Raw genomic sequence first — 26,101 nt, 5'->3', positions numbered from 1 at the left:
TGGACAATAATGATGAATGAACTCAGAGCTGCTGATATCACATCTGATTTCAGGGGAACTAAACTAAAAAGGAACAAATAGAAACAACCATCATGACTCTGTTTGACCTTCAGATCAGAAACTATGGTTCAGAACAGCAGCAGGATTTCAGGCACTGTCACATCCTCAACATCCATATTCCAAATGCTCTTCCTGACAGGACACTCTTTGTTCCCACTCAGGGAGTTTCCATGTGTACAAATCATTTCTGAATCTCAGTAGACTGGGAGGTTTTTCCATCTCATGAATCTCTTTCCTAACATCAAACTAGATAAATCAAACAAAGGAACTGGAGTCTGTCTAATTTCTGACCCCAGTAAAGCTTGTACTGGGATACCCCGACATACTCTCTCTCCATCTGCTCCCACAGCCTCATATTCACAGCTGGCCCTTCTCTCAGCATCCACACTCAGGGTGGGGGCGGGGTCAACACCAGTCAAAACCATTGCTTTGGCCTTATGGCCATTTTATTAGTGTTCGTTTCTGAGTAACAAGCAGGACTACGCACAGGTGTTTGGACATGTGTGGACCCGACCTACACTTAAACTTCTTAAATCCTCTGTTTCTGTGTCACCAGCTACACTTTTAATATTCATATATTCACTCCGACATTTTTGGGGAGCGGTCAGAGCTCGTACACTGCAGACAAACATATCTCCCAGCACACAGCTGACTGTCAACTCTCTGAGATTGGATATGATTCATTTAGATTATATCTGTAAGGTGAAGTTTATCTCGGTGTTTATTTGTTCCTGAGGAAGTCAGCTCGGCTCAGATTAAAGTTTAATAACTGAACAATTTTAATGAACCTTAACGCCTCCCTGGAGCATATATGGAACTGAATCAGTCACTTTTCTTTATTTCCTGATGTTCATATGTGACATACATGTTTTAACCATTAATTTGGAATTAAACTGACATTTAATATATTTTAAGGAGGAAAGAGAAATTTCACCAGAGGATGTTGATGCTGTTCATGGAGACTGAAGACAGAATGATTTATCTGTCTTAATATTTCTGCTGCTCTTTCCTCAGGTGCAAAAATGTTTTAACTGTTGGTTTTAATTCAAAATCAATGGTTAAAATGTTAAAATACCAACAAACTTGTGGCGTTAGTGTTGATATTCTGTGAGTTACTTAAAGAGATCACACAGGTACAGGACATATTTTATGTTCAGGTTTATGCATGTTTGCGGTGAGATGTGCATGTAGTGGGCTGTTATGTTGTAAACTGTGTGGATGTGTTTGGGAACAGAAAGATTATTTTACTGCATAAAACGGCGCTGATCAGCTGTTTCTGCCGCTGACACACTCGGCCGGTGAACCACCTGACTCACACAGGCTCTCCTCCTCCACAGTCCTCGTTTATGAAGAGCTTTACAAACACAACATCACGGCTAACAGCTGGATTCTCCCGTTTCAGTGCCAAACAGCCACTTCCTGCTACAGACAGTAAAGTGGACAGTTTGGTGCTAAACATGTTTTTAAAACTTTAAGCTCTTATTTGTTAAAGCCAGCTTCACAGACAGATCTGTGTCAGTGTTTTAGAGCAGGGCTCAGTGGTGTAAACCAGCCTTTATATGCGTTTCATCTCCATTTTTACATTAAACTGAACCAAAACACTGAAAACTTCACCTGATATGTCTGTGCAGGTTCTCATCATACAGTCATGGTAATCTAAGGAGCCTGGAAAGAAAAGTGACTTCTTTAAGTTTCTTGAAGACGTTTCATCTCTTGAAACCTCTGCTGATAATCACCCACACCCTTTTTCACAGCTTGGCTCATGTGATGAGCCACATGATCAATAGTTGGTCAGCGACCCTCTTAAGGGACACTCCCACTAGGATTAAAATCTGGGACTCTCCACTTTTTGGTTTTAGAAGTGAAGAAGCTGAATGTTCGGATTAAACATCTTCAAGAAACTTAAAGCAGTGCACTCGCTTTTCTTTCTAAGCGGCCTTTCTTAGATCACCTGATATAACCTGAGTAAATTATGTCGAGTGTCAGCGGGGTTTGAAAACTCTGCAGCATGACCCGGGTGTTGCTGGTGGCATCATGAGCTTAGACCCCTCAGTCAGCTCGGTCTAAAGTCATCGTCAGCACTAACAGGCACAAATAGGCTCTAACGTGACAAACTGACCCGACATTTAAAGAGTGCCCACTACAGTCTCAGCTAAAACATATTAAAATGTGCAACGCCAAGGACTGTACACTGGACTCCATTTCAGTGCAAAATAATAAAACAAAGTAAATCCATCCAATCTCCTCTGCCTGTCCTTATCATCAATAAAAACAATTAAGAAAACAGAAAAAACAGGGCCTTGGAGTGGGGGTATGTCACCAGGGTGCAGAGGAGGCTACCCCCCCCCCCCCCCCCTGTCCCCTTCTGGCTGCCTCTGCCTCAATTTTATCCCACAACTTAGACATTCACATTATTCACACTCTCATTACACATACATATAGGATCTTGGGGGTGGGCACAATCACGGAGTCCAAATCACCATCAGGGTGTATACCTCACCCCTGACGTCGTTGCCCACCTCTCAATTTTAAATACACTTAGTCATTGAGGGTTAGCAGGAGGGACTATGCGCTTACCTGCTGCTCCTTGGCAGGTAGCTCCATGCCCTCCTGGGTTTTAATTGCACCTTAGAACACATATGCATCAACACTACAATGAGCGGGTGGAGGGAGGTTTGGAGTCTTCTCCCACCCCCATTCTCTGCGGCCTGCTGGAGCGGGAGGGCTAGTAGGAGGAGTTGGCCGTCCGACTGCGGTCTGGGGTGTGGGGCCTCCCTGCTGCTGCGGAGTCGGGGTGGTCTGCCTCTCCCCACCGCAGGGAAAAGGGTAACACCACCTGGGTCTGGGTGCAATTCCCCCCTCCAGGGGCAAGGGTACCTAGACCCGGTTTGTAGAGTACGCTTGGGGAGTGTGATTGTGTGTACAGCGTCTCTTTATGTCTGTCTCCACGTTGGTTGAGTGTGGAGTGAGTGCATATGAGAGCATGAGGGTGGGAATGGATGTTTGTGTCTGTGTGTGCCTGTATGTCTGTGTCTATATGTCAGGTTGGGTATCAGACGCCACCTCTCTGGGGACACCTCAGGCCCTCCAAGGTTTGGAGGCCTATCTCCACCCACCACCACTTCCCCTGCCGGTGGCGGACTCCCTCAGGTGTCGGTGTGTTGGTGGTTCTTTGTGTCTGGGGGTGGGCGTCCGGGTACACACCGGCTCACTCCTTGGCGGCCGCTTGTCGGGGCCTGGGGCCTGGGGCTCGCTCGGGCCCCTTTGGAGGTGGGGTGCCCCCGGCCTCTCGGCCTAGGGCTCGGTCACTCAGGCGCAGCTGGGGGCCGGCGGAGCTCACGGGCGCGTCACTGCAACCCCCCCTGGCTTCTGCTCCGCGACTGCTGAGTGAGCCCTCATCTGGGACTCTCCTCAGCTCTTACTGGAACAGTGGCGCGGCTGCCCCTCTGTTGGTCTTCCATGGTCTCTTGTGTTCTGGGGGCCTCTGGATGTCTGGAGTTTTGATCTCCTCCATACCCGCTTCACACCCTGGAGGACGGGGCTGTGGCCCCCCCACACTCCCTAGCAGATCATTACATGGAGAAACCTTTGGAATGCAAGCATGCTGATCCACACAGGTATGCACACATGGGTATTCACAGACGCGGACTAAAGCTTTCTTGGCTGCTGCCTCAAAGCACACTGTGCGCTGTCTATCTTGCGTGCTGCACAATATCGTTTATTACTTAGTAAATACTGATATCTATGACTAGCTAGTTTATTGTGATGGTGCTTTGTTTTCTCTATTATTATGTTGCTCTTTGTTGTTTGCTGTCTCCTCTGTTTGTTTGTTTGTTTGTTTGTTTTTTTCTCCATACAGGTGACCCAGGAGTTTTATTTGTTTTTTGTTTTTTTTGTCTCTCTTCCCCCCCCTTCTCACTGTCTCTTCTCCCCTTGGGTTTTCTTTCTTTCTCTCCCCCTCTCTCTCTCATTCATTCCCCCTGTCCTATTTATTTAAAAAAAAAAAAAAAAAAAAAAAAAAAAAAAAATGACAAAGGATGAACTGAAGCTCTGCCATCACGTAATGTCGCATACTGCTGTTTCTGATGTCATTTAGAAAAAAAAAAAAAAAAAAAGAAAACAGAAAATCATAGAAACAGTCATCTTTGTTATTGCATCATCACACATCAGTTCCCAGTAACTAGTCAGAATGAGACGTTGTTTTCATCTTTCTCACACTCATCTCACTCCCCGGTCACAACAGGTGGTGACTTTAACAGGTGTTACAACCTGGCTCAAAGCTGCAAAAGAGGGCGGAGACTGAAAACAGAGACTGGTTTCATTTTGAAGTTCTTAATAACCTCGGCTAAAGATGAAAACAGACAGCGTGACAGGGTCTGACAACGAGTGGTGGCGTCGTCCTAGCCGACCTCGGCAGTTATTCACACGCCATGACCAAAAACTCCTGCAGCGTCACAGCAGACAGAGGAGGAGTCACAGAGGAGCGTAACAGCTGTGACAGATGCAACAGGAGGACGAGCTCCAACAGTAAACACACTGAAGACAGGAAAGCAGTCACGAGTGATGTTGGTCCTGTTTTTATCTCCACTAAAACCTCTCTAACGTCACATGTAACAGAACACAGACACGTCTGATTATCAGGGACCACGACCCACATCTTTGCCTCACTATGTTTATACGAAGAGACTGAAAATAATGATTCTCCCAACACATCACCAACACTTTTATGGCAAACAGATAATAGTGAGTGAAAAGAGGTGAACTGTTTCATATGCAGTTATCAGGGTAAATACATTTAAACCAAAGACACTGGAAGACTAAATGAAAGGAACTGAAGGTGACAATTCAAGAAGCTCAACAGAAGTCAAATGTAACATGATCAAGATTCCCTGTTAAAAACAGATATGTACAGTATAATAGTAGACTACACTATTATTAGTGTATAGTATAGTAGTATACTATATGAAGTCTACACCGCCACGTCCTTAAAATTCAGCGAAATTAAGGACGCATTTGAGGGCCGCATTTCGAGCAGCGACCTTCGTCCCGTCGCTGTGACGTAATCGGCCTTAAAATGCGTCCTTTAAGGCTGCAGACCCTGAATTGGGATACAGCCAGAGTCTGGTCTCTGTTTTCACAGAGGATGTGGTTCTGTTGGCTTCATCAGGTGATGGCCTCCAGCTCACAGTGGAGCTGTTCTCAGCAGAGTGTGAAGCCGTGTGAATGAGGATCAGCATCTGAGGCCATGGTCCTCAGCTGGGAAAGGGTGGAGTGCCCACTCTGGGTCAGAGACGTTCCTGCCCCAGGTGGAGGAGTCTGAGTATCTCAGGGTCGTGTAAAGAAGGGGGAGGGGAGCAGGAATCAACAGACAGACTGTTGCTGCGGTAACAGTGAGGTGGACACTGTACCGGTCTGTCGTGGTGAAGAGAGAGAGAGCTGAGCCTGACAGCGAAGCTCTCAATTTACCGGTCGATCTACGTCCCTGCCCTCACCTATGGTCACGAGCTGTGGGCAGTGACTGGAAGAACCAGATCGTGGTTACAAGTGGGGCAAATAAATTTTCTCTGAAGGGTAGCTGGTGTCTCCCTTGGAGACGGGGTGAGGAGAATCCCCTTCACAAAAACTAATCAAGTGAACAAGACTCTCCAGGAGGGAAACATTTAAATATCCAAGTCTACCATAAAGAGAAACTGCATGAAGGTAAACACAGATGGTGCATTACAATTCACTGCATGTGTTTTACATGAAGAATGGAGGATATACCGTCCACTTTCACTCTGTCTTTAGCAGCAAGTGGCTCTTTGTTGTTTGGCTAGCTGCACTGAAACAGGAGAATCCAGCTGTTAGCCGTAATGTTGGTGTTTGTAAAGCACTTTATAACCAAGGACTGTGTTTTTAATTTAAACATTAAACTATTAACCGACACTGATCAATGATGTAATGATCACATCTGGACTCACCGAGCCTTTCTGCAGTTCCTCACAGCTGGAATCAGTCTCAGTCGTCCCTCCTTTGATGCTTTGTACTTCTGCAGGTCAAACTCATCCAGAACCACCTCTGACATCTGCAGCATGAAGGCCAGAGCTGAGCAGTGGATCATAGAGAGGTCCTTTGACCTTTTCTTTGACTTCAGGAACTCTTGGATCTCCTGATGTACTGAGAGGTCGTTCATCTCCATCAGACAGTGGAAGATGTTGATGCTTCTGTCAGGAGAGGATTTAAACTTCTTGTTATTCTTCAGGTTCTTGATGACTCTCTGGATGGTTTCTGGACTGTTCTCTGTCTGACCCAGCAGACCTCCTAAGAGTCTCTGGTTGGACTCCAGACAGAGGCCATGAAGGAAGCGGACAAACAGGTCCAGGTGGCCATTTTTACTCTGGAGGGATTTCTCCATGGCTCGTTTAAGGAAGTCATCCAGAGATGACTCTTTGTATTTTTTTCCCAGGAAGTCCTTCAGCACCTCTGACTTCCTGTTGGTGAAACAGTGGAACATGTAGACTGCAGCCAGAAACTCCTGGATGCTCAGATGAACAAAGCAGTAGACTGGTTTCTGGAAGATCACACACTCTCTTTTGAAGATCTCTGTACAAACTCCTGAGTACACCGAGGCCTCTGTCACATCCAGACCACACTGCTCCAGGTCTTCTTGGTAGAACATGATGTTTCCTTTCTCCAGATGTTCAAACGCCAGCCTCCCCAGCTTCAGAAGAACTTCCCTGTCAGCCTCCGTCAGCTCCTGTGGACTCGTCTCATGTCCCTCGTGGTACTTGTTCTTCTTCCTCTTTGTCTGAACCAGCAGGAAGTGTGAGTACATGTCAGTCAGGGTCTTGGGCAGCTCTCCTCTCTGCTCTGTAGTCAACATGTGCTCCAGAACTGTAGCAGTGATCCAGCAGAAGACTGGGATTCTACACATGATGTGGAGGCTCCTGGATGTCTTCATGTGGGAGATGATTCTGCTGGACAGCTCTTCATCACTGAATCTCCTCCTGAAGTACTCCTCCTTCTGGGCGTCAGTGAAGCCTCGTACTTCTGTTAGCCTGTCAACACATGTAGGAGGGATCTGATTGGCCGCTGCAGGTCGGGAAGTTATCCAGACGAGAGCCGAGGGAAGCAGATTCCCCTGGATGAGGTTTGTCAGCAGCTGGCTGACTGATGACTTCTGTGTGACATCAGACAGCAGCTTCCTGTTGGTGAAATCCAATGAAAGTCTGCTTTCATCCAGGCCGTCAAAGATGAACAAAAGCTGAGAGACAGCCAGCTTCTCTGCTGTGACCTTCTGTAATGTTGGATGGAAAACATGGAGCAGCTCCAGAAGACTGTACTGCTCATCTCTGATCAGGTTCAGCTCCCTGAATGAAAGCAGAACCACCACACTGACATGTTGGTTCTCCAAGCCCTCTGCCCAGTCCAGAGTGAACTTCTGCACTGAGAAGGTTTTTCCAACACCAGCCACGCCGTTGGTCAGAACCACTCTGATGGGTCTCTGTTGGTCAGGTAAGGCTTTAAAGATGTCCTGGCACCTGATTGGAGTGTCATGGAGGGCGTCCATCTTGGAAGCTGTCTCCAGCTGCCTCACCTCATGTTGGCTATGAACCTCTTCACTCTGTCCCTCTGTGATGTAGAGCTCAGTGTAGATCCTGTTGAGGAGGGTTCTACTTCCTGTTTCATCACTTCCTTCAGTCACACGTTCACATCTCCTCCTCAGACTGATCTTATGTTCATCTAAAACCTCCTGCAGACCAACATCTGCTGAAAGAAAGAAAAACAGAAAGAAAACTCTTCAATGTCTGAACAACAACAAGAAGTCCAGTTTTCAGAAATGAGTCCATCAGCAGACAGATGTTCAGTCTTACTTTGTACACAGCTGCTCTGACTGGCTGTCTGCAGTCCAGCTCTGCTTCTGGATCTTTCTCCACACTGGGGACAGGACCAGTCTCCTGATGAAGCAGACTGGTCCCAGTATGAGGAGATGCACTGTCTGCAGAACCAGCGTCCACAGCTGGTAGAGACTGGATCCTTCAGGACGTCCTGACACAAAGCACAGCAGGACAGCTGCTCCTCCTCACAGACACCACTCCTCTTCCTCTTCCTCCCTCTGTGAACACATTTCTTTATCACTAAAATCATTGACTGTCAGTGACAAACATCCAGATTTGATGACACTGTGCAGAAGCTCTGATGGTCACAGAGAAAAGTCAAAGTGGAGAAACTTGTGTTTGAGTTCAGAATCCAAGTTTCCTTTGCTGTTCCTGCCTGTCTTATTAAACACAGAGTGATCAGCCTACAAACTCCACAGTAAAAGCCTTCATCACAGAGCTGATTATGTCCTTCACTGGATGTACTGGAAGTTTGGGATCCATCACTTTCAACTGACCTTTGACCTCCTCTAAAAACTGTGGTGGAGCAGCGGTGTCACATTCAGAGCTTTCAGCTTTATTTTGAAAGAGTTCAGTCATCAGGAAGTGAACTTCTGGGTTCTGATTTTCTTTCTATTATTTTACAGAAGTGAAGAAGAAGAACTAAAAGCTTTGAAATGATCTGAGTGATATTTTTGAACATTGCCACCAAATTGAGTTCAGCCTCCAGCAGTAACTTTGTTTCATGATGCCTCCCTGATGATGTGATGTTTGATTACAAACCTGTTTATGTGTTAGACATTAATCACATGAACACAGGCAGAAAAAAGAAGCCAATGAAACAAATGACAGAAACGTGTTCATTCACTGCCATAATCCATATTTTATATGTACAGATGTTTGTAAAGAACACGTGTGCAGCGCTTTGTTCTGAGTATCTGCTGTCAGCACACAGTGCAGCAATAACTACAACCACACGTTTCTGTAGATCCTGAACATCAGCCTGGAGGAATCTGACCTCAGGTCTGCACACAGAGGAGCTTCACCTCTGGGATGATGCTGGCTTCAGCTCCTTCTACAATCAGGCAGAAGCTTCTGCACCATCAGGACACAAACAGAGAGGAGCTTCTATCCTCAGACCATCCAAGTCCTAAATCAGAACATGCTCCCCTCATAGCATCACCATCAGGGTTTAAACAGGACCTTACATCATGTTCTTGTCTCACTGTCATATTTCAGATCATACCTGATTCATTATGACGTCACACGCTGCTACACTGATCCTGCTGCTTCATTACTGCTGATATTACTCTGCTCACTCTGTTCAGTTACTCTCTTTACATCACTTTGCTCATTTGCTTTGTTCTGCTTGCACTGCTCTGTCAGTACATGCTGTGCTAATGTGGCACAAAGCACTTTAACATTACATCTGCACAATGTTTCATTATTTCATTTAATGATTGTTTCTAATGTTTTGTCCAGTCACAGGAGCAGCTCAGCACATTTCACTGTGTTGTACGTGTATGACGATGCCTGTGACAAATAAACAGCCTCGGACTCTTCAATCTTCTGCATTTCTTTGGAGATCAGCTCAGTGGCCTGTTGAGACCATCTTTCTATTTCTGATGACTCAGTTCAGATTATTATCCTGATACTTTCTTTTAAAATGTGATGAAATCATTTATCTGATGTTCTGACACAAATACACCAAAACAATCCCAAACAGCACAAACCACCACGTTACACACAGTGTAATAAAAATACAGGCAACTACAAATAAAAACACTTTTAAAATATAAACTAAAATTACAAAGTGGTCACAGAATTTCAAACACCCATAAATGAGTCAGCAGCTCTCTTACATGGTCAGCTGAGCTCCATGATTGAAGAACATTGTTGGTGCAGGTTCATGACTGAAGACTGGAGGTTTGTCTTTGGACCAGTCACTCCTCACAGACACACAGCTGGATACTGGAGACTGTGACCTCTGACCTCTGCAAACACAACCACATTGCATTCATTTCACATCAATTAGTACACCACAAAAGGCATGCAAGAAACACAGTATGAAGGCAAACTTCTGGCTTCAATAACATTCAACAGGTCAGGTGGAAACTTTTCTCAGATTTGATTCATGTTTTTATAGAACGATCCAGCTAAAAAAAATATACCATTAGGTCAGGGGTCAGCAACCTTCAGGACCCAAAGAGCCATTTGGAGCCAGTTTCCACGCAAAAGAAAACACTGGGAGCCACAAATACTTTTTGACATCTAGAATGAAGATAACACTGTATATACTGTTTTTTACCTTTATGCTTTGTGTGAACAACTAAGGTGTGTTGCTTATGAAATCCATGAAGTGCTACAGAGAAAATTACATGTTATTTATGTAATGAACACATTTGAACTCTTAAAGAAATATAACCAAAGGAAAGACACCCAGCTGAACTAAAATGATGTAGCAAACAAAAGCTGCTGTGAGCCGCCACCCTTATATCTCCTTTGGGCTTTTGGAGCCTTGAGCTGACTTTTAAAAAATAATTGGAAAAAAAGCTCTATGCTGCTGAAAGATGAAAAATAGATATTTGCAAAATTCTGCCTAAATATGTATTTTACCTGGTTAATGTGTGTGGCGGGGCGTGGTCTGCAGCGCCGCTGCAGGGGAGGCGGACGCACCTGAGCGGCACCCGCAATCACGCCTCGCCGCCTTAACGTCTGTGCTGTTGTGTTGGTGTGTGTCGGGCTGTGAGCTGCAAAGCTACAGCCGGCTGTGTGCGTACAGCAACCGTGTGTGAAAAGTGGTCAATAAAGAGAAGCTGAAAAGCGTGTTCATGCAAACATCGTCGGGTCTGCCGTGATATGTTTACAACGGGACTTCTGCTCCTGAACCTCTGCGCACAGCGTCTGCAGGTCGGGGCTGTACGAAGTCACTTTCATCTTTACAGGACTGTAAGCTGTCGTCTGTGAGGCGTGAGCGGTGTTTGTTTTTAACATAGTTCACGGTGGAGAACAGCTGCTGACATAATGTGGATCCGAAGATCCATAATTGGCCTACCTGGGGCTGAAAGTCTCGATAAATGCACGGCGTTTCGGCGGGTACACCGGCTTCCACGAGTGTGACGCTTATTTGAACGATCAAAAAATAATAAAATATAATTTTCTTTTTATATTTCAATATCACAATAATCTTCCAATTTAGAACTACAAGTTAAAAAAGAACATAAATAAAATACACTTCAGCTAAATACTTCTAATTTATTTTCCCAAACCACGAGGAGCCGCACTGTAAGGACTAAAGAGCCGCAGGTTGCCGACCCCTGCATTAGTGTTAGTCAATGTTGCAACTGAACTGAAAAACAAAAGATTTTGGTCCAAAGAAACAAAGTCACTATTAATACAACACAACCCCCCCAAAAAGAGCCATGTAGACCCCGGGCTCTATGGGTCTTGTGCTCGGAGCTTGTTCCTGTGCTGCCATGATTAGTGCCTCTGTGCTGTCTTTCAGTCCAGCTTTGTTCAGCCACTGGTAGGATTTCTGGATGTCAGCCACTTCCTCTGCCTGCTGGTGGTGCAAACTGTGTTGTTCTGAGTTTCATTGGACGTCTTTGTCCAAAGCACCAGACAAAGGGCAAAGTAGATGCATTTGCATCAGCAGGAAAATACACCCCAAACTAGCATCATCATTATACAACTTTAACAACTGCCACTAAATGATACTTCATACACAGACCAGTGTTAGGTTAAGTTATGATGTCACTGGCAGAACATTTATAGAAACAACCTTTGAACTCTGAGTCAGCAGCTCTCTTACATGGTCAGCTGAGCTCCATGATTGAAGAACATTGTTGGTGCAGGTTCATGACTGAAGTGTGGAGGAACTTTTTCTTTGGACCAGTCACTCCTCACAGACACACAGCTGGATGCTGGAGACTGTGACCTCTGACCTCTGCAAACACAAACATCAATAACTGATCAGTTCTCTCTGACAGCCATATGATCAGCTGATCCCTCTGTGATATTGTGTCTGCCTCATAACGCTGACAGGTCAGCCAATCATCAGCCAGTTTTTCTGTCTCTGAATGAACTCAGTTTGTTCTCAGCTCTTCTCTCTGATTCTGCTGCACTGACTTCACTTAAACTTACAGAGTTCAGATCTTAGCAAGAAAACAAGTCAATAAAAATCAAACTCAGATCAAACAGTTTGAACCAATCACAGATCAATGATTCTGTCATGGTTATGTTGAAATGACTAATAAAGTTAGTAGTGTTCTTACATTATTGCTGCAGGTCCATGACTGTAAGGTGGAGGTGTTTGTGTAACTCCGTCACTCCTCACAGACATACAGCTGGATGCTGCTCCGTCCTCTTCCTCCATCTTCTTGATGTCAGGGTGGAGTTAGTCTGAGAGGTAAACACACACACTCAGAGGTGCTGTTGTACTGGAAGCATCACACTGACGGCTTTCTAATGTTGGAGCTTTGGCCCTAAAGTCCAAACCAGTTATTTTAGAGGCTCAACATCTTTAAAAAACACCAAAACCATCACATTATTTAATAAGTACATGATCAGGTGGATGAAGGAACTCCGTGTGTTTGGGATCATCATCATGGTGAGGAGCCCACATGTTACGGCTCCTTTGGAGAGAAGCTGAGGATCACTGCAGGAAGTGAGCTCATGAAACCAAACTGCTGTTTGTGAGCAGCATGACTCTGTTAATGGACCTGCTCTGTGTTCTACATATGATCAATACTTCAAATATCTGTAAACATCTCATCTTATATTTGTTGCACTTGGTCACATCTGTCTTTAAAAATAGATTTTTAATGTCACTGAGAGTTCTTTTCTACCTTTATTGATTTATTTTGGAATAAATTAAATATAAAGGTGCCAAAAACTGCCTGCAGCTTCTGCTCTGTGACAGGAAACTACTGTCAGGCTCAAAATGACTTCAGATTATTCATCACAGAGTGTTTATGGATCACAGGACACGTTACAGTTTTACAGCCTCACGGACATAAAACTCTTAAAGTTTGTTTCTGAAGGGATTTTCAGATCAGACCTGATGTTTCTGCCTACAGCCTGTTTACCGATATAATCAATATCAGACATCAGAGCAACAGAAACCTCGGTGATCAGGACGCCGGGACTGAGAACAGGAAGTGGCTCAAACGTCGCACTTTCATAAAGTCAGCCTGAACTCCACTCACAGAGTTTCTGTCGCCATTTTAGTTTTAAAACCCGTCGTGATAAGGGCGGGTCTTACTGTGAACCTGCGCGCTCATTGGCTAATAACTTGAGATTGACAAGTCGTTATCCAATGAGCGCGCGGCTTCTCCCAACATAAAGTAGTTTCCTTTGAAAAACCAAAGTCTGATTATTTTTGCCTCCACTGACGGAGCCTGTTGTTCCCGCCACAGAGACACAGTAATGTCAGAGCGGTGTTAACACTCAGCTGCCTCAGCACAGCTCTCACTCTCCTCCTGCTCTCTCAGCTAAACTCACTTCCTCTCTACTTACAGGAAACCAGCGCTCAGAGGAGCCGAGCGGCCTCACGTTTCACCCACAGACACGAACAGCGTGGAATTATTTTATGTCATAAGAAGAAACATATTCATGTTAACACTCACCTGCCTCAGCTCCACCTTCCTCCTCCTGCTGCTCTGAACGGAGGATCAACACTTTCACTTTCAAGGTTCAAGGTTCAAGGTTCTTTATTTGCCACATGCATAGTTATATAAGTATAACACACAGTGAAATGTAGCCTGACACGCTCCTCGACATGTGCAAAAATTGGGGGGGTAGAGGAAGAACATTATATATATATATATTGGGTGAATGTACAGTAGTAGCAGCAAGCAGGTGAATTCTGTACATTAATATGAATAGACATCTGACTATTTTACAGGATAGACAATATAAACATATTTAAAATTAAAGGAATTTGAAATGTACATTGTTTCACTGCTCCTCCCTAAACACAGAGGATGCTGGGACTTGTAGTTTTTACCTTGTGTGATATTTATGGCTGTGACACTAAATCACAGCATGAAAACTTCCTGCAAATATGTCACAGGCGATAAAAGTTTCACATTAAAGGTGAAGTTATTTTTCTGTCTCATGTTCAATAAACAGTGAGCTGGGAAAACTGAAGAACAGACTTCAGACGTTCCCTGCAGAGTTTCTGCTGCTCGGTCGTCTGCATGTTGCTGAGACTGAGCTGATGATGAAGCTGTGACGGGTTTATGGCACGTTTGGTTCTGGAGAAGAGTTTTACTGCCGGTGCAGGTGAAATGATCAGAGGTTACAGCCTCTGGTTAAAGTGGAGGCAGCGATCAGGACGGCTGAGCAGCAGAGGTCTCGAGGGTCCTAAAGTGTAAAAGCATCAGTGTTAGTAACACAAAGATCACAGAATGGGATCATCCACACAACACTAACATCTAAATCCACGGCAGGAACTCTTCCAGTGTCCTGAAAAATCTGTGTGCACGATGCTGAGATTAAAATCTGTCTGCTCATCTTAATGCAATATTTACTAAAGTCTGGTAGAAGTTTTACTGATTTCCAGTCCACTTAGCAGACGTGTGGATAGGTGGTGGGTTGTAGAGCAGACTGAAAGCTTTAAGTTCATCCTCTGATTAAAAACTCAGACCCACAGATACAGGAAGTATAATGCTGGTGTAAGACAGGAAACAGCAACACGGCAGCCATCTTTTTCCTCCCATCATGACCAGTGTCCCAGCAGAAGCTGGGGTTTGTTAGATCCTGTTCGATCCAGAGGAAACAGGCTAAAAGAGTCGATCAGGGGGGATCATGGTTTTATTATGTGCTCGTTATGATTGAAGCTCTGGTTGTGTGTTAGAGACAGAACATGCAGATTCCTCCACTCTGCCTCCTCCTCTGCAGGAATCAGCCTCTTGGCTGGTTTTATTCACCAACGTGAATAAAATCATCAAACTAATCCAAGTTCATTGTGAAATGCCTGAAAATGGAGGAATAAATCTGTCAGTTACCGTATAAAGTTTGAGTTTGTCAGTGTTTTACACGGAGACGGTCGTCAGATGTTGAATGTTTAGCATGAATGTTCCACATCTGGAGAAACCTTCAAGATTAAAGCCAGTGAAAAGTGAAGAGTTTCTGCAGCAGCCGCACTTCCTGCAAATCTGTTCTTTCAAAATAAAGTGAAGAGTCTAAAATTATATTCACGACAGGTTTAAAGGTGAAGGTGGTCACATGGTTTTAGTGGAATGCCTACGTGGGCGCGTCTGAGTGATTTTGATTCAGATTCGTGCAGCGTGGAGCAGTAAACACTTGTTTTTGTTCATCTGGACTCATGAAGGATTCCAGTTAGCACATTTCCAGCCAATGAAACGTAACTACAGATGAAGACAAACACATTTAAGCTGCCTGACTCTCGAGTGTGGGTGCGTGTTCCCATTTTCAGTCTGTTTTAGTTTTCAGTTTAGAGGAACGCTGCAAACTCACAAAAACTTCTTTCTTGTGAGGTTTTGTTGTCAGACTGATAAAAGCAGCAGCAGCTGGTGTTTGATGAGCAGACGTGTGTTTCCTGTTCTGTAATAATCAGCTTGTTACCATCACATAATGAACTCAGCCGTGACCAATGAGGCCGTCCTTGTGCGGTTCTCTGGCGCTGATTCTGACTGTGACCTTCACCTCTGCAGGGTCATGTTTGGGGCTTTTAGCATCTTTGTGTGTCGGTCAGATTTAATTCACTCTTGTTTTGAGGTTTTGTGCCTTTTTGTTTCATTCTTTGTGCGTTTATTTTCTCTTTAAGCCTTTCAGGACTCGTGCTGTTGGCTTTTTCCTGGTGTGTTATTAGTATTTTTCATTTCTAAACTTATTCTAAAAGAAGGACCGATGGAACATTGATGTGAAAATAAACATGATCATTTAATGTTTTTGTCAATCACAGTGTTGGGACTAACGCGTTATTAAGTAACGTGTTACAGTAACTACGTTATTATTGTGGTAACGAGCACGGTAACTAGTTATTATGCTAAAATCAGGAACGCGTTAGTCGTTACTGGGATTTAGATAGGCTCGTTATTCGTTACTTCGTGTGGTGGCTGTCGCGGAGCTTCCACAGATTCAGTAACATTAGCAAGTGGTGGAAGCCAGCAGGTGGAGGAGGGAAAGGGGGACTCAGAAGGAAAAGAGACCCGAGGCAGCCGCCGGTCCAAGTGTGAACTGAACTTCAGGTAAGAAGTTATGACCTGCAGTCTCTCTGGGTTAGATATAAACCAAGTTTAGGTGGAGTTTATTTTTGTTATTCTGACTTTTTCCGTACTGCGTGCTAGCTAGCATGACAGAGTTTCTATACAGCTGGGTGGGTGCTATGAAGTTAATGATGTTGAACTTTATTTTGTTCATAAGTTATTAGAAATGCCAACCGTCTCATCTGGTATTCAGAGAAAATATTACGCATTTCTTATTGAGGTGAAAAGGAACAGTTAGTCCCGTAATTCAGCTACAATGAAAAAGGCACAAAGCTGGATTTATTCTGTGTCTTTGCTGCACAGCTGCCTCTTCTTCTCTCATTCTCTCCCCCTCCCTCTCCCGTTTCTACTTCAATCATGAAAACTGATCAATGATCAGCTGATCGTCTCTCTTGTTTGTTTATCGCCCACTTTGCATCAGAAAGAGGAAACCAGCGGAGTTCACGTTAAACAACAGCAGCACGTTTAAGCTTGATCAGCTGTTGTTAGAATTTATTTCATATTAATTTCTAGTATCAGCTGATGTTTGCTGGAGCCACAGCTGCAAAAAAGCTGCTGGTCATGATGTCGGTTTGGTTATCTGATGAGAGGGAAACATGAAGATGAAACCAGGAGATGTCCTTACTGAATCATCAGAGCTGTGATGGAGAAACAGGTTTACCTTTTAGGTGACATGGATGAGTTGAAGGGAAGTTATGAACTGTTTCTGAGAGACAAATAACACCAGGATCCTTTTTTAGGTAGCTGACAGCTGGTAACTGTGCAGGGGCGGGTCTAGCAAAGTGTTGCCAGGGGGGCCAGGTAGGGCATTAACAGGGAGAGGGGGGCACAAGGAAATACTTTTCTATCTTATTCTCATTTAAAATGTCTCGCTTTTAAAAAATAATTATCTGAATCTTACAACAAACGATTGATAGATTGATACATATATACCATCAAGACAGTGAGCATCACTGTCACAACAGCGTTTGTTTTCATTCAAAGGCTTTAGGATTTTTGCTATAATGGTGGGCCGGTCTCTAGTCACAATGCCCAGGCTGATTTTTTTGTCCCAGTCCAGCCCTGTATGCAGCTCATCTGCAGTCTGGTGTTACCTACATCTTCCTATTCAGAAGGCAGAATTTCCGAGTTCTGAGTACAATCGACAGCACCACGACTGCAGTTTTTGTGTTGGATGTAAAAAGCGCACATGATGCTGTGACGTAGGCTAGAATCATGGTGGCGGTCAACGACGGTCCAGGCGTGGGATTTCTCTCGTGGAAATATGCACATTATCTTTTCCTTTCTATTGGTAGGTGGCACAGTGCACTTGTGGCAGGTAAGCAAGCTAGAAGACTGGCAAAGTTATGGAAGCAACACATTAACAAGAGAATTCTGAGTAAAACCAAAGTTACTTTCCCTAGTAACTAGTTACTTTGAAAGTAACGAGTAACTTGAAGTAACTGAGTTACTTTTGATAGAAGTAACTAGTAATGTAACTAAGTTACTAATTTAAAGTAACTTACCCAGCACTGGTCAATCATTAAAAATAAGTCCTGGTCTTTCATTTTGGTGCTGCATTGTTCACAGAAACACATATTTTCCTGTTTCTTTCTGTTTGTGTGTTTCTGCTTTTGCCTGTTTAGAGCTGCTGAGCAGGAAAACCCAGACGAACAAAAACCTCTTTTAAGTAAATGTTTGAGTCACTTTGGGTCTGAAATGTAAAAATCTGCAGACTGAAACAGATTTGAAGGCATCACAGAAACAGCCTCACATTCAAAACATGAAAGAGAGGACTTTTATTTTGAAACACTCAGGAAATGACAGAGGGAAAGTTTTTTAATTAAAACAAATTATTAGTTTATGCATTCTAAGTTCATACAACCACCAAAACTGTGATGATGATCCTTCTCCCTAAGATGGCAAACTGAAACACAAGTTTCCTTGTGGCTCAGGAAACTAACCACTCCAAGTTGGTGACTTTTGGAGATTTAATTTCCTGGATGATTGAGAATGCATCAAGACGAACACAAAAGGAAGTTCACCGCTTTTAGCAGCTCCCCCCCAGACAAACAAAGAGGCAGTTGGCAGTTAGAAATCAGCAATCATTCACACACCCCCACTCCCCTCCAGAATTCTCAGGTAACAACCTAATTTACATATGAATGACTAGCCAATTTAGCTTCCACTTGGCTGAAGCTAAAGCCTAGCTAAAAGCCTACCAGCCATTTGGCAACTCAGCCCATCACACGTCCACGTCTCTCCTTGTTTCGTCTTTTATTATGAAAGGGTTGTGTTTCCATGTTCAGTGTGTTTCATGTTGCTTCCCCTGTGGTGTCAGGTTCATTTGTGTCAGCTGTGTTTCCACTTCCCTCCTTTCTCTTCTGTGTATTTAAGTCCGCTGTCTTCCTCTGGGCAGTGTTGGTGCGTTTTCCTCCGTTCACGTTATTCCGGGTTTCAGGTTATCTCCTGATTCTGTTTAGGTCCATGTTCATGTTCATGTTTTTTCATCAGAGTTTCTCGCATGCACCTCCTCGGATTCATGTTCATGTTTTTCTTGTCATAGTTGTCAAAGTCATACCGAGTTATTCCCAGGATAGGTTTTAGTTTTAGTTTCCGCCCCTGTTTGCTGGGCCTTGTTTTGTGTTCGTGTTTTTCAACCTAATAAATGGTTTGTTTTTTTGTTAAGATTCAGTTCCATCTCTCCCTTGTCTGCTTCCGGGTTCATATTGCAATCACATCAGCCACAGTGACAATAAACTTATTTTGATTTTTAACTTTCTTTATTTTTTCAACAATATTATGTATATATAAACATTTTGCATCTTACAATATAAAGCCTGGATCCTGCACATATTGCACTTTGAACTTGAACTGTGTTGTCTGTTTATTGGAGATTGTACTACTTGAATTCATTATCCTGGTGATATAACACATTAATTCTCCATTTGGAATCAATATAGTATATAATACAGTATCTGTCTATCCATCTATATAGCTATTGAATTGAACTGGAGTGAATGGAAGAGAATTAAATAATGGATTTCATGTTCATGTTTATCTATGTTGTAACAGTGACGACTTGAGACATCTGTTTGGCCGTATATGAAGAGAATTAAATAAAATTTAAATAAAAATGATATTAACTGTATTTATACATTTTATATTTTTGGATGAGACACTGTCAGTGTGCTGTTATATAACTCAGGTATTTTTAAGGCCTGACTGGTGGCATTGGTGCCCATTGCTTTACTGTGCTGTTGGATGTGTATGTGGGCTATCCCTTGTACCTGACATTTGATTGGGCATCACTGTGTTGCTATGGTATGATCCTGGTAGTTGTTGTTAATAAAACAATAACAAATTCAAATTCAAACATTGCTGCATTCTTCTGTCACTGAGGATTCCAAACCTGCACTCAGTCTCCTCATTACTTTGGTATTGAACAGACAAACTTTGGAGCTCCTGCAAACTTTATTCACAAACTGCAAATATTTTACACAAATCTGCGACTGACAACAAGCACAGAGACTTCAAACAATCACTGAAGTAAGCACTGAAAGATTTACTTTTAAACAATAATGATTAAGACCTTTTTCGTAAGGTTGTTTTCCCTTGATTGCCAGCTGTTACTGTTTTTATCTTCATATCTTTCATATTTGTCCACCTAAACAATGCTTTAATGATAAAGTTTGAGAAGTTTGATATGAATTTATCCAACTGACTTGAAAATGAAACTGACAACTGTCCTGTAATCTTACATAGAGAAACCAAATCCTGCGTCTTTGCCTTGACAGACGCCTAAAATGGCTCGAGCTGTGGTAAGTTACCCTTCACTGTGTCTGTTTCTAAACATTAAATCGTGTGAATTTTTAAAGAAAAATCCAACAACAACAATAATAATATGTAACAGAGCAAAACGTCAGATGACTTAAATGTTCCTCTGCAACACAAAGTCAAAGTCTGCCTCCTCCACAGGCAAAGGAGAAGCTCCCACGCTCATCCAGTGCAGACCGTTGTGCTCTGGACAATGAAGTTCCCGCTTTCATGTTCCGACCTATCAGTGCACCTGCATGTGAGCTCCTAAGTCCACCACCTGCTGATGCCAGCTTTCAGTCGAAGGACACAGACAAGATCATGCATCCAGATTTGAAAAACGATCATTCATCCCTGGATGATGAAGTGACATTTTTCATGTGTCCTACTGATGTTCCTCTGCCTCCGAGACCTCCACCCACTGCAGAGTTAGGTCTCTGCAGAAAGCGCAGATATTCTACTGCTTTTTCTGTTAATGATGAAGAGGAACATTTGATGCCCAAACGCATGAGGCTGATGAGTTCTGATGTTCCAGTTTCTTCAGTTCCTCCACCTGCTGATGCCAGCTTTCATGCAAAGGACACAGACAAGATCATTAATCCAGATTTGAAAAACGATCGTTCATCCCTGGATGATGACGTGACGTTTTTCATGTGTCCTAGCGATGTTCCTCTGCCTCCGAGACCTCCACCCACTGCAGAGGTAGGTCTCTGCAGAAAGCGCAGATATTCTACTGCTTTTTCTGTTAATGATGAAGAGGAACATTTGATGCCCAAACGCATGAGGCTGATGAGTTGGGATGTCTCTAAGTCTCCAGCTGCTGAGAAGGAGTATGTTTGCTTTACGTGTCCTGAAGACAAGAGGTCTGAGTTACCTCTCAGCTCCCTCCAAGGCCATCCACCATCACAGGTCAATAATAATGACACTGACCAGTGTACCATTCTGCTGCCTCCTGAAATCCCAGTACCTCCAAGTCCTGCCCCTGTTGGAGTTCTAGAAACTGTTGATTTTCCTTGTGTTGATAATTAAATACATGTTTGTGGTAATAAATACATTTTTGAGCAAATACATGTTGAGATGATTCGGTTGCTTATGATGGTTATAATTATCCAAACAGTATTATTCCTAATAAGATCTTTACTTTTTCTACTTATTTTCTCCATGACCTATTTTGATGTCTATTTTGAAGATCCACTCATATCATGACAGTATGCTTATTCTCAGTAGAGTGTATAGCCACATCTGAAGAAAGAATTAATTAAAGGCACTCATTAACAACTTACCACATACGCCGGAGCTGAATTCAAGATGTAAGCAGACGTTTCACAGATATCTTGGTTGTCTTTCCATTTCCTACACTAACAGTATCCTGAGAATTGGCTTATAGAGCTGATATAAAGGTGAAATTTGATGACTTAATCGAAGCATCATCAGCTTAAATGCAAATGAATCCACTGTACTTGAGGTAACCTAACACTGACCATGAACGCCACAATCACTGTGCGCCAGTCCAACACAGTGCTTTACTGTGAACTCACCACAGTACTGCAAACTAAAGTGTTTATCTTCCAGTCCAATCCAATCCATCTTTATTGAGAAAGCACTTTAAAAAACCCAGGACAAAACCAAAGTGCTGTACAGTAAATGAGTTAAGAACAATAGAATAAAACATAACAGTAAAAAAATAAAACACACAATACATAAAAAATGTAAACAGCCCTATATTTCAAAACAAGATAAAACAGCAAAAATAAACTAAAAAACTCAAACTAAAAACCAACATCTTACAAGGTGTCAAAGGTCAGGGTGAAGAGATGAGTTTTCAGGAGTGATTTAAGAACAGGCAGAGAAGAAGCCTGTCTAATCTCTAAAGGCAGATCGTGTCACAGTTTCAGAGATGCTGCAGCAAAAGCACGATGTCCTCTAAGTTTACGCTCAGTCCTGGGAACATTCAGGAACAGCTGATCAGCTGACCTGAGACAGCGGGTGGGTTTATAAGACTGTGGCAGCTCAGAGAGTTAAGATGCAGCTAGGTCATGGAGAGCTTTAAGAGACATTAATACCAATAAGCTGCTAACATGATGTTGTATTTTATTTACATGTCTGTTTTAGCACTTTAACATTTGCATCTGTCTAACTGGCTAACCATGCAAGACTATTGCAAGCATTGCTCTGTAATAGTGCGACATTTTGGACCCCAGGAGGTCCTTCTGTATCTGCACGATGTTTGACCTGCAGTCTTTATAGCCGCCTATGTATATTCTTTTAAACCTTTTTATTGTTTTTAAATGATAGTTACGGACCAAATGTTAAACTATATAGTTGAATATATAGTTAAAGTGTTTCTCTAGATACAGAGAAAGGTTTTACATCAAAAGGTCATCTGTCTGCATATAAAACAGAAGCTTTCATGCAGATGCACTTCCTGTTTAGAGACTTTGAGGTTTAGGTAGTGACGGGGGTGATTTACTGAGCGTGTAAGTTTTCCTCCTGTCAACACACTCTACAATGCCGCCCACATGCCACTCCTGTCCAGTCTTGAAAGCAAAACATGTATGTATAGTATAAAATGGTGAAATGCTGATTTCCATGTTTCAATTGAATCACTTGATTGTAATCAATTGATTGCAGAGACTTTTGTCAAGACCCTATAGAATCAGAAGTCCCGTGAACATGCACTAATAAAAGCTGCAGTTGTAATAGGGGATAAAGTGGTGTGCACAATGTGTGTTTGGATAAGATGTCAGTAATGCATTCACATTAAAATCACAGGGTTTCTTTCTTTTTCTTATTTTTCTTACATATCATGTAAAAAAAACACTCCTGCAGCATTTTTTCTCTGCCACAGATTTAGGAGAGGAAGAGTCCAGCATTTCAACACCTGTGCAAATGTTAGTTTATTTGATAGGTGCATCAGTAGTAATTATTTAAATTAGAGTTTTCAGCAGTGTTGTTGTATTTACAGCAAAGTGCCTGCAAAGTGTAAAAACTAATTAACTGATGATACTAGACCCTTAAAAGAGATAAACACCACTAGTCAAGTCATAATGGCTACTTACAAATACATAAGCACTCAACACAACCCACACAGTGATCTAATGCACAAAAACAAAGGAGACTTAAACTGGCTGAATCAATTACTGTAAAGAAAACATGGAGGAAGGCTTCCTGTGGTGTCTGGCTGCAGTATAGGTCATAAACCTGCCTCCTGCATTACAGCAGACAGGTCAGGGGTCAAATGAAAAGCAAAATGTTTACCTCAGATAAGGGATGCACCGATACCACTTTTTTGGAAACGAGTAGGAGTACAAGTACTTGCATTTCAGTACTCGCCGATACCGAGTACTTAATAAAAACACGATTTAAATTTACAGGTAACAGCTTTAGTCCTATAATTTAACAACAAACAAACAAGGGACTGGTTTGGAATTAAGAACATTTATTTAAAATGAAAAGCATGTTGTATGCAACATATTACAGAATAAATAATTATAAAAAAATTTAAACAGTGACAGTGCAACTCAAGTATTTTTCAGTTTATTTTAAACTCTGCCGCTTTGGACAACACAAGGGGCATTAATAAACATCTTTGCCATTTAGTGCACAATATGTGAATAAACTAACAACATCCACTGACATAGAACTGTGGCAGTCAGTGCAGCTGAGGTAGGTATTAACATCAAGTCTAAGATGACTCACTAAATGGAGAGAAACAGTGAGTGGCAGGGTTTTTTAAGAAAAGTAGCTTTTCTGCATCATCAGCAGTCAGACTGTTTCTGTTTTCATCTATAATGTGTGACACTGAGCTAAAAAGCCTTTCACTGTCCACACTGCTACATGGGGCTGAGAGCTATTTACAGGCTATTTTAGCCAAAGTGGGGAACCTGATTTTGTTGACACCCCAGTACTTCAGAGGACTGTCTTCACGAGGGCTTGGGGCCTCTCCGAGGTATGTGTCGAGCTCAATGGCAGCACCTGCTGCCAGCGGCAGCCTGGGCCTTGAGGAACAGTTTAGCAGGAGGTTCTGCAGCTTCTGCCCGACTCCCCTCTGCCTCAGCTCTAGAAGCTCCTGCTTCAGGTGCAGCTTGGCCTCTGGAGCAGTGTTGTTGGAGAAGAAGCGATCTTTATACCTGCACAAAATTCATAAATGTATTAATATGTGGAAAAATAGGACTGATGTCATGTAATATGTGCTGTTCCAGCGTGTCTGTACGTCCTGCTGCAGTCTCTTTATTGGCTGGTTGAGCTGTCCCTGAATGTCCTCGAGGCGGGAGTAGGCTAAGGCGTTTAAAATGTTTAAAATGCCCAACTATTTTCCATCCCACTGCTTTAGCATCAGCTATGCTCCTCTGTGCTAATAAGCGTGGGTAAATAAGCGTGGGCAAACTCTTTGTACTCGTTGTCGTGTTGGGATTTTAGGTGCTTGATTAAATTACTTGTGTTAAATGCGCTACCTTTTGAGCCTCCTCTGGACAATTTCGATGAGCACAATTTGCAGTCCGCCTTTGTTTTCGTGTCTTCGTTCACTTTGAAATAGTTCCACACGGCTGACTTGTCTCGCCTCGCCTTCTCCCAGCTCTGAGATGCAGCCGGGGCCTGTGGGGCGGGCACTCGGCGCCTGTGATTAACCCCTTACATGCCGCTCAAACATAGACAGGTCTCAGACCGTGGTATCAGTCCTCGGTATCGGGGAACTTTTCACGAGTACTTTAGAAAATGTGGTATCGAGGCCGATACCAGATACCGGTATCGGTGCAACCCTACCTCAGATTAAATATTTCCCAAAGTAAATTGGACTGAACTGGCCAGTTAAATACACGAGGGGATACGAATAGAAAAAAAAATATCTAAAAACAAAGAATGAAAACCAACTATTAATTTAATACTTAAGTCTGTGAAGGTTCTCAGTCATCCAGGTCATCGTAGTCTAAGGAGCTTGGAAGGAAAAGCGTCTGGACTTCTTGAGTTGCTTGAAGACGTTTCACCTCTCATCCGAGAAGCTTCTTCAGTTCTAAGGGTCAATGGTGGGGAGTCCCAGACTTAAAACCAGTGGGAGTTTCCCCCCAAAGAGGGACAAAGGACCCCTGATGATCCTCTACCTAATCACACGAGCCAAGGTGTGAAAGCGGGTGTGGGTCCTAATCAGCCAGGGTTTCGGGTGAGCTCATTGTGAAACCTGGCCCCACCTTATCATGTGATTTCCTGAGGTCAGATGGCCCAGGATGTAAATGGTCTGAGATCCCTTCCCAGACGCCTTAACGTCCAGTGAAAACAACACATCATTTTCTCTCCAGTTACCCTCAGCAGTCCAACAGACCTCCAGCACCAGTAAAACATTAACCAGAAATTGTTTATGGGACATGTGTCGTTATTTATGTTTGTGGAAATGTGCATTAAAATTAAAATAAAGATGCTGGTGTCTGACATTACTGACTTCCCAATTGTGTGGCTTCTGGGGTGGCCTTCACAATTCAATTTTCAATTCAATTTTATTTTCTCAGCGACAAATCACAACAATATAAAGTCGCCTCAAGGCGCTTTATATTGTAAGGCAGAGAAAAAGCCCAACAATCATATGACTCCCTATGAGTGAGCAGTCTGGAGACAGTGGGAAGGAAAAACTCCCTTTTAACAGGAAGAAACCTCCAGCAGAACCAGGCTCAGGGAGGGGCGGGGCCATCTGCTGCGACTGGTTGGGATGAGAGAAGGAAGACAGGATAAAGACACGCTGTGGAAGAGAGACAGAGGTTAATAACAGGTATGATTCAATGCAGAGAGCTGCATTAACACACAGTGAGTAGGAAAGGTGACTGAAGAAGAAATACGCATTGCATCATGGGAATCCCTCAGCCACATACACCTGTTGCACTACACAACAAATGCAAGCATGTCAGTTTTATTCATTTTATGCTCATCTTCATACAAATTTTAAAGGTAATGCAGTCAAAACTTTGTAAGTATCTGAGTGATTGGATGAAGCGGTTTGATGATGTAACATGTATTAGATTATAATATTATTTTATGCCATGTTAGACCCCTAATTAAAGATGGTGAATTATTATGTAGTTTTAGTTGGCATTATTCTCCTGAATTAGAAGAAGCTGATAACTATTGCATTAGTTAAACTGATTTGCATTACATTAAACTGCTGACTTG

The 26,101-nt window shown here is 43.0% G+C and overlaps 1 protein-coding gene across 2 annotated transcripts in view; it reads right to left on the bottom strand.

Annotated features, from left to right (window-relative positions):
* The window catches only part of LOC147302870 (protein NLRC3-like), a 267,565-nt gene that overhangs the window by 32,870 nt on the left and 208,594 nt on the right, over positions 1-26,101 (bottom strand). Inside the window, exons 1-5 of one of the 2 annotated variants that reach the window (XM_086284397.1) lie at positions 12,261-12,291; positions 11,758-11,839; positions 9,809-9,910; positions 7,914-8,155; positions 6,021-7,809 (exon numbers count right to left, since the gene is read on the bottom strand). The exons of the other annotated variant lie outside the window; for it this stretch is intronic. Of the exons in view, the coding sequence (XP_086140523.1) occupies positions 6,021-7,809; positions 7,914-8,155; positions 9,809-9,910; positions 11,758-11,839; positions 12,261-12,291 (2,246 nt within the window). Of the gene's footprint in view, positions 1-6,020; positions 7,810-7,913; positions 8,156-9,808; positions 9,911-11,757; positions 11,840-12,260; positions 12,292-26,101 lie in introns of those variants that run through there. 2 annotated transcript variants of the gene reach the window in all.

This window comes from Aulonocara sp. 'chitande type north' Nkhata Bay, linkage group LG23 (assembly GCF_057382095.1).
Source record: "Aulonocara sp. 'chitande type north' Nkhata Bay isolate Kocher_YH1m ecotype deep benthic linkage group LG23, A_spYH_male_GT1.1, whole genome shotgun sequence".
NCBI classification, from domain to species: Eukaryota; Metazoa; Chordata; class Actinopteri; order Cichliformes; family Cichlidae; genus Aulonocara; species Aulonocara sp. 'chitande type north' Nkhata Bay.
This window is presented reverse-complemented; position numbering and strand designations above follow the sequence as displayed.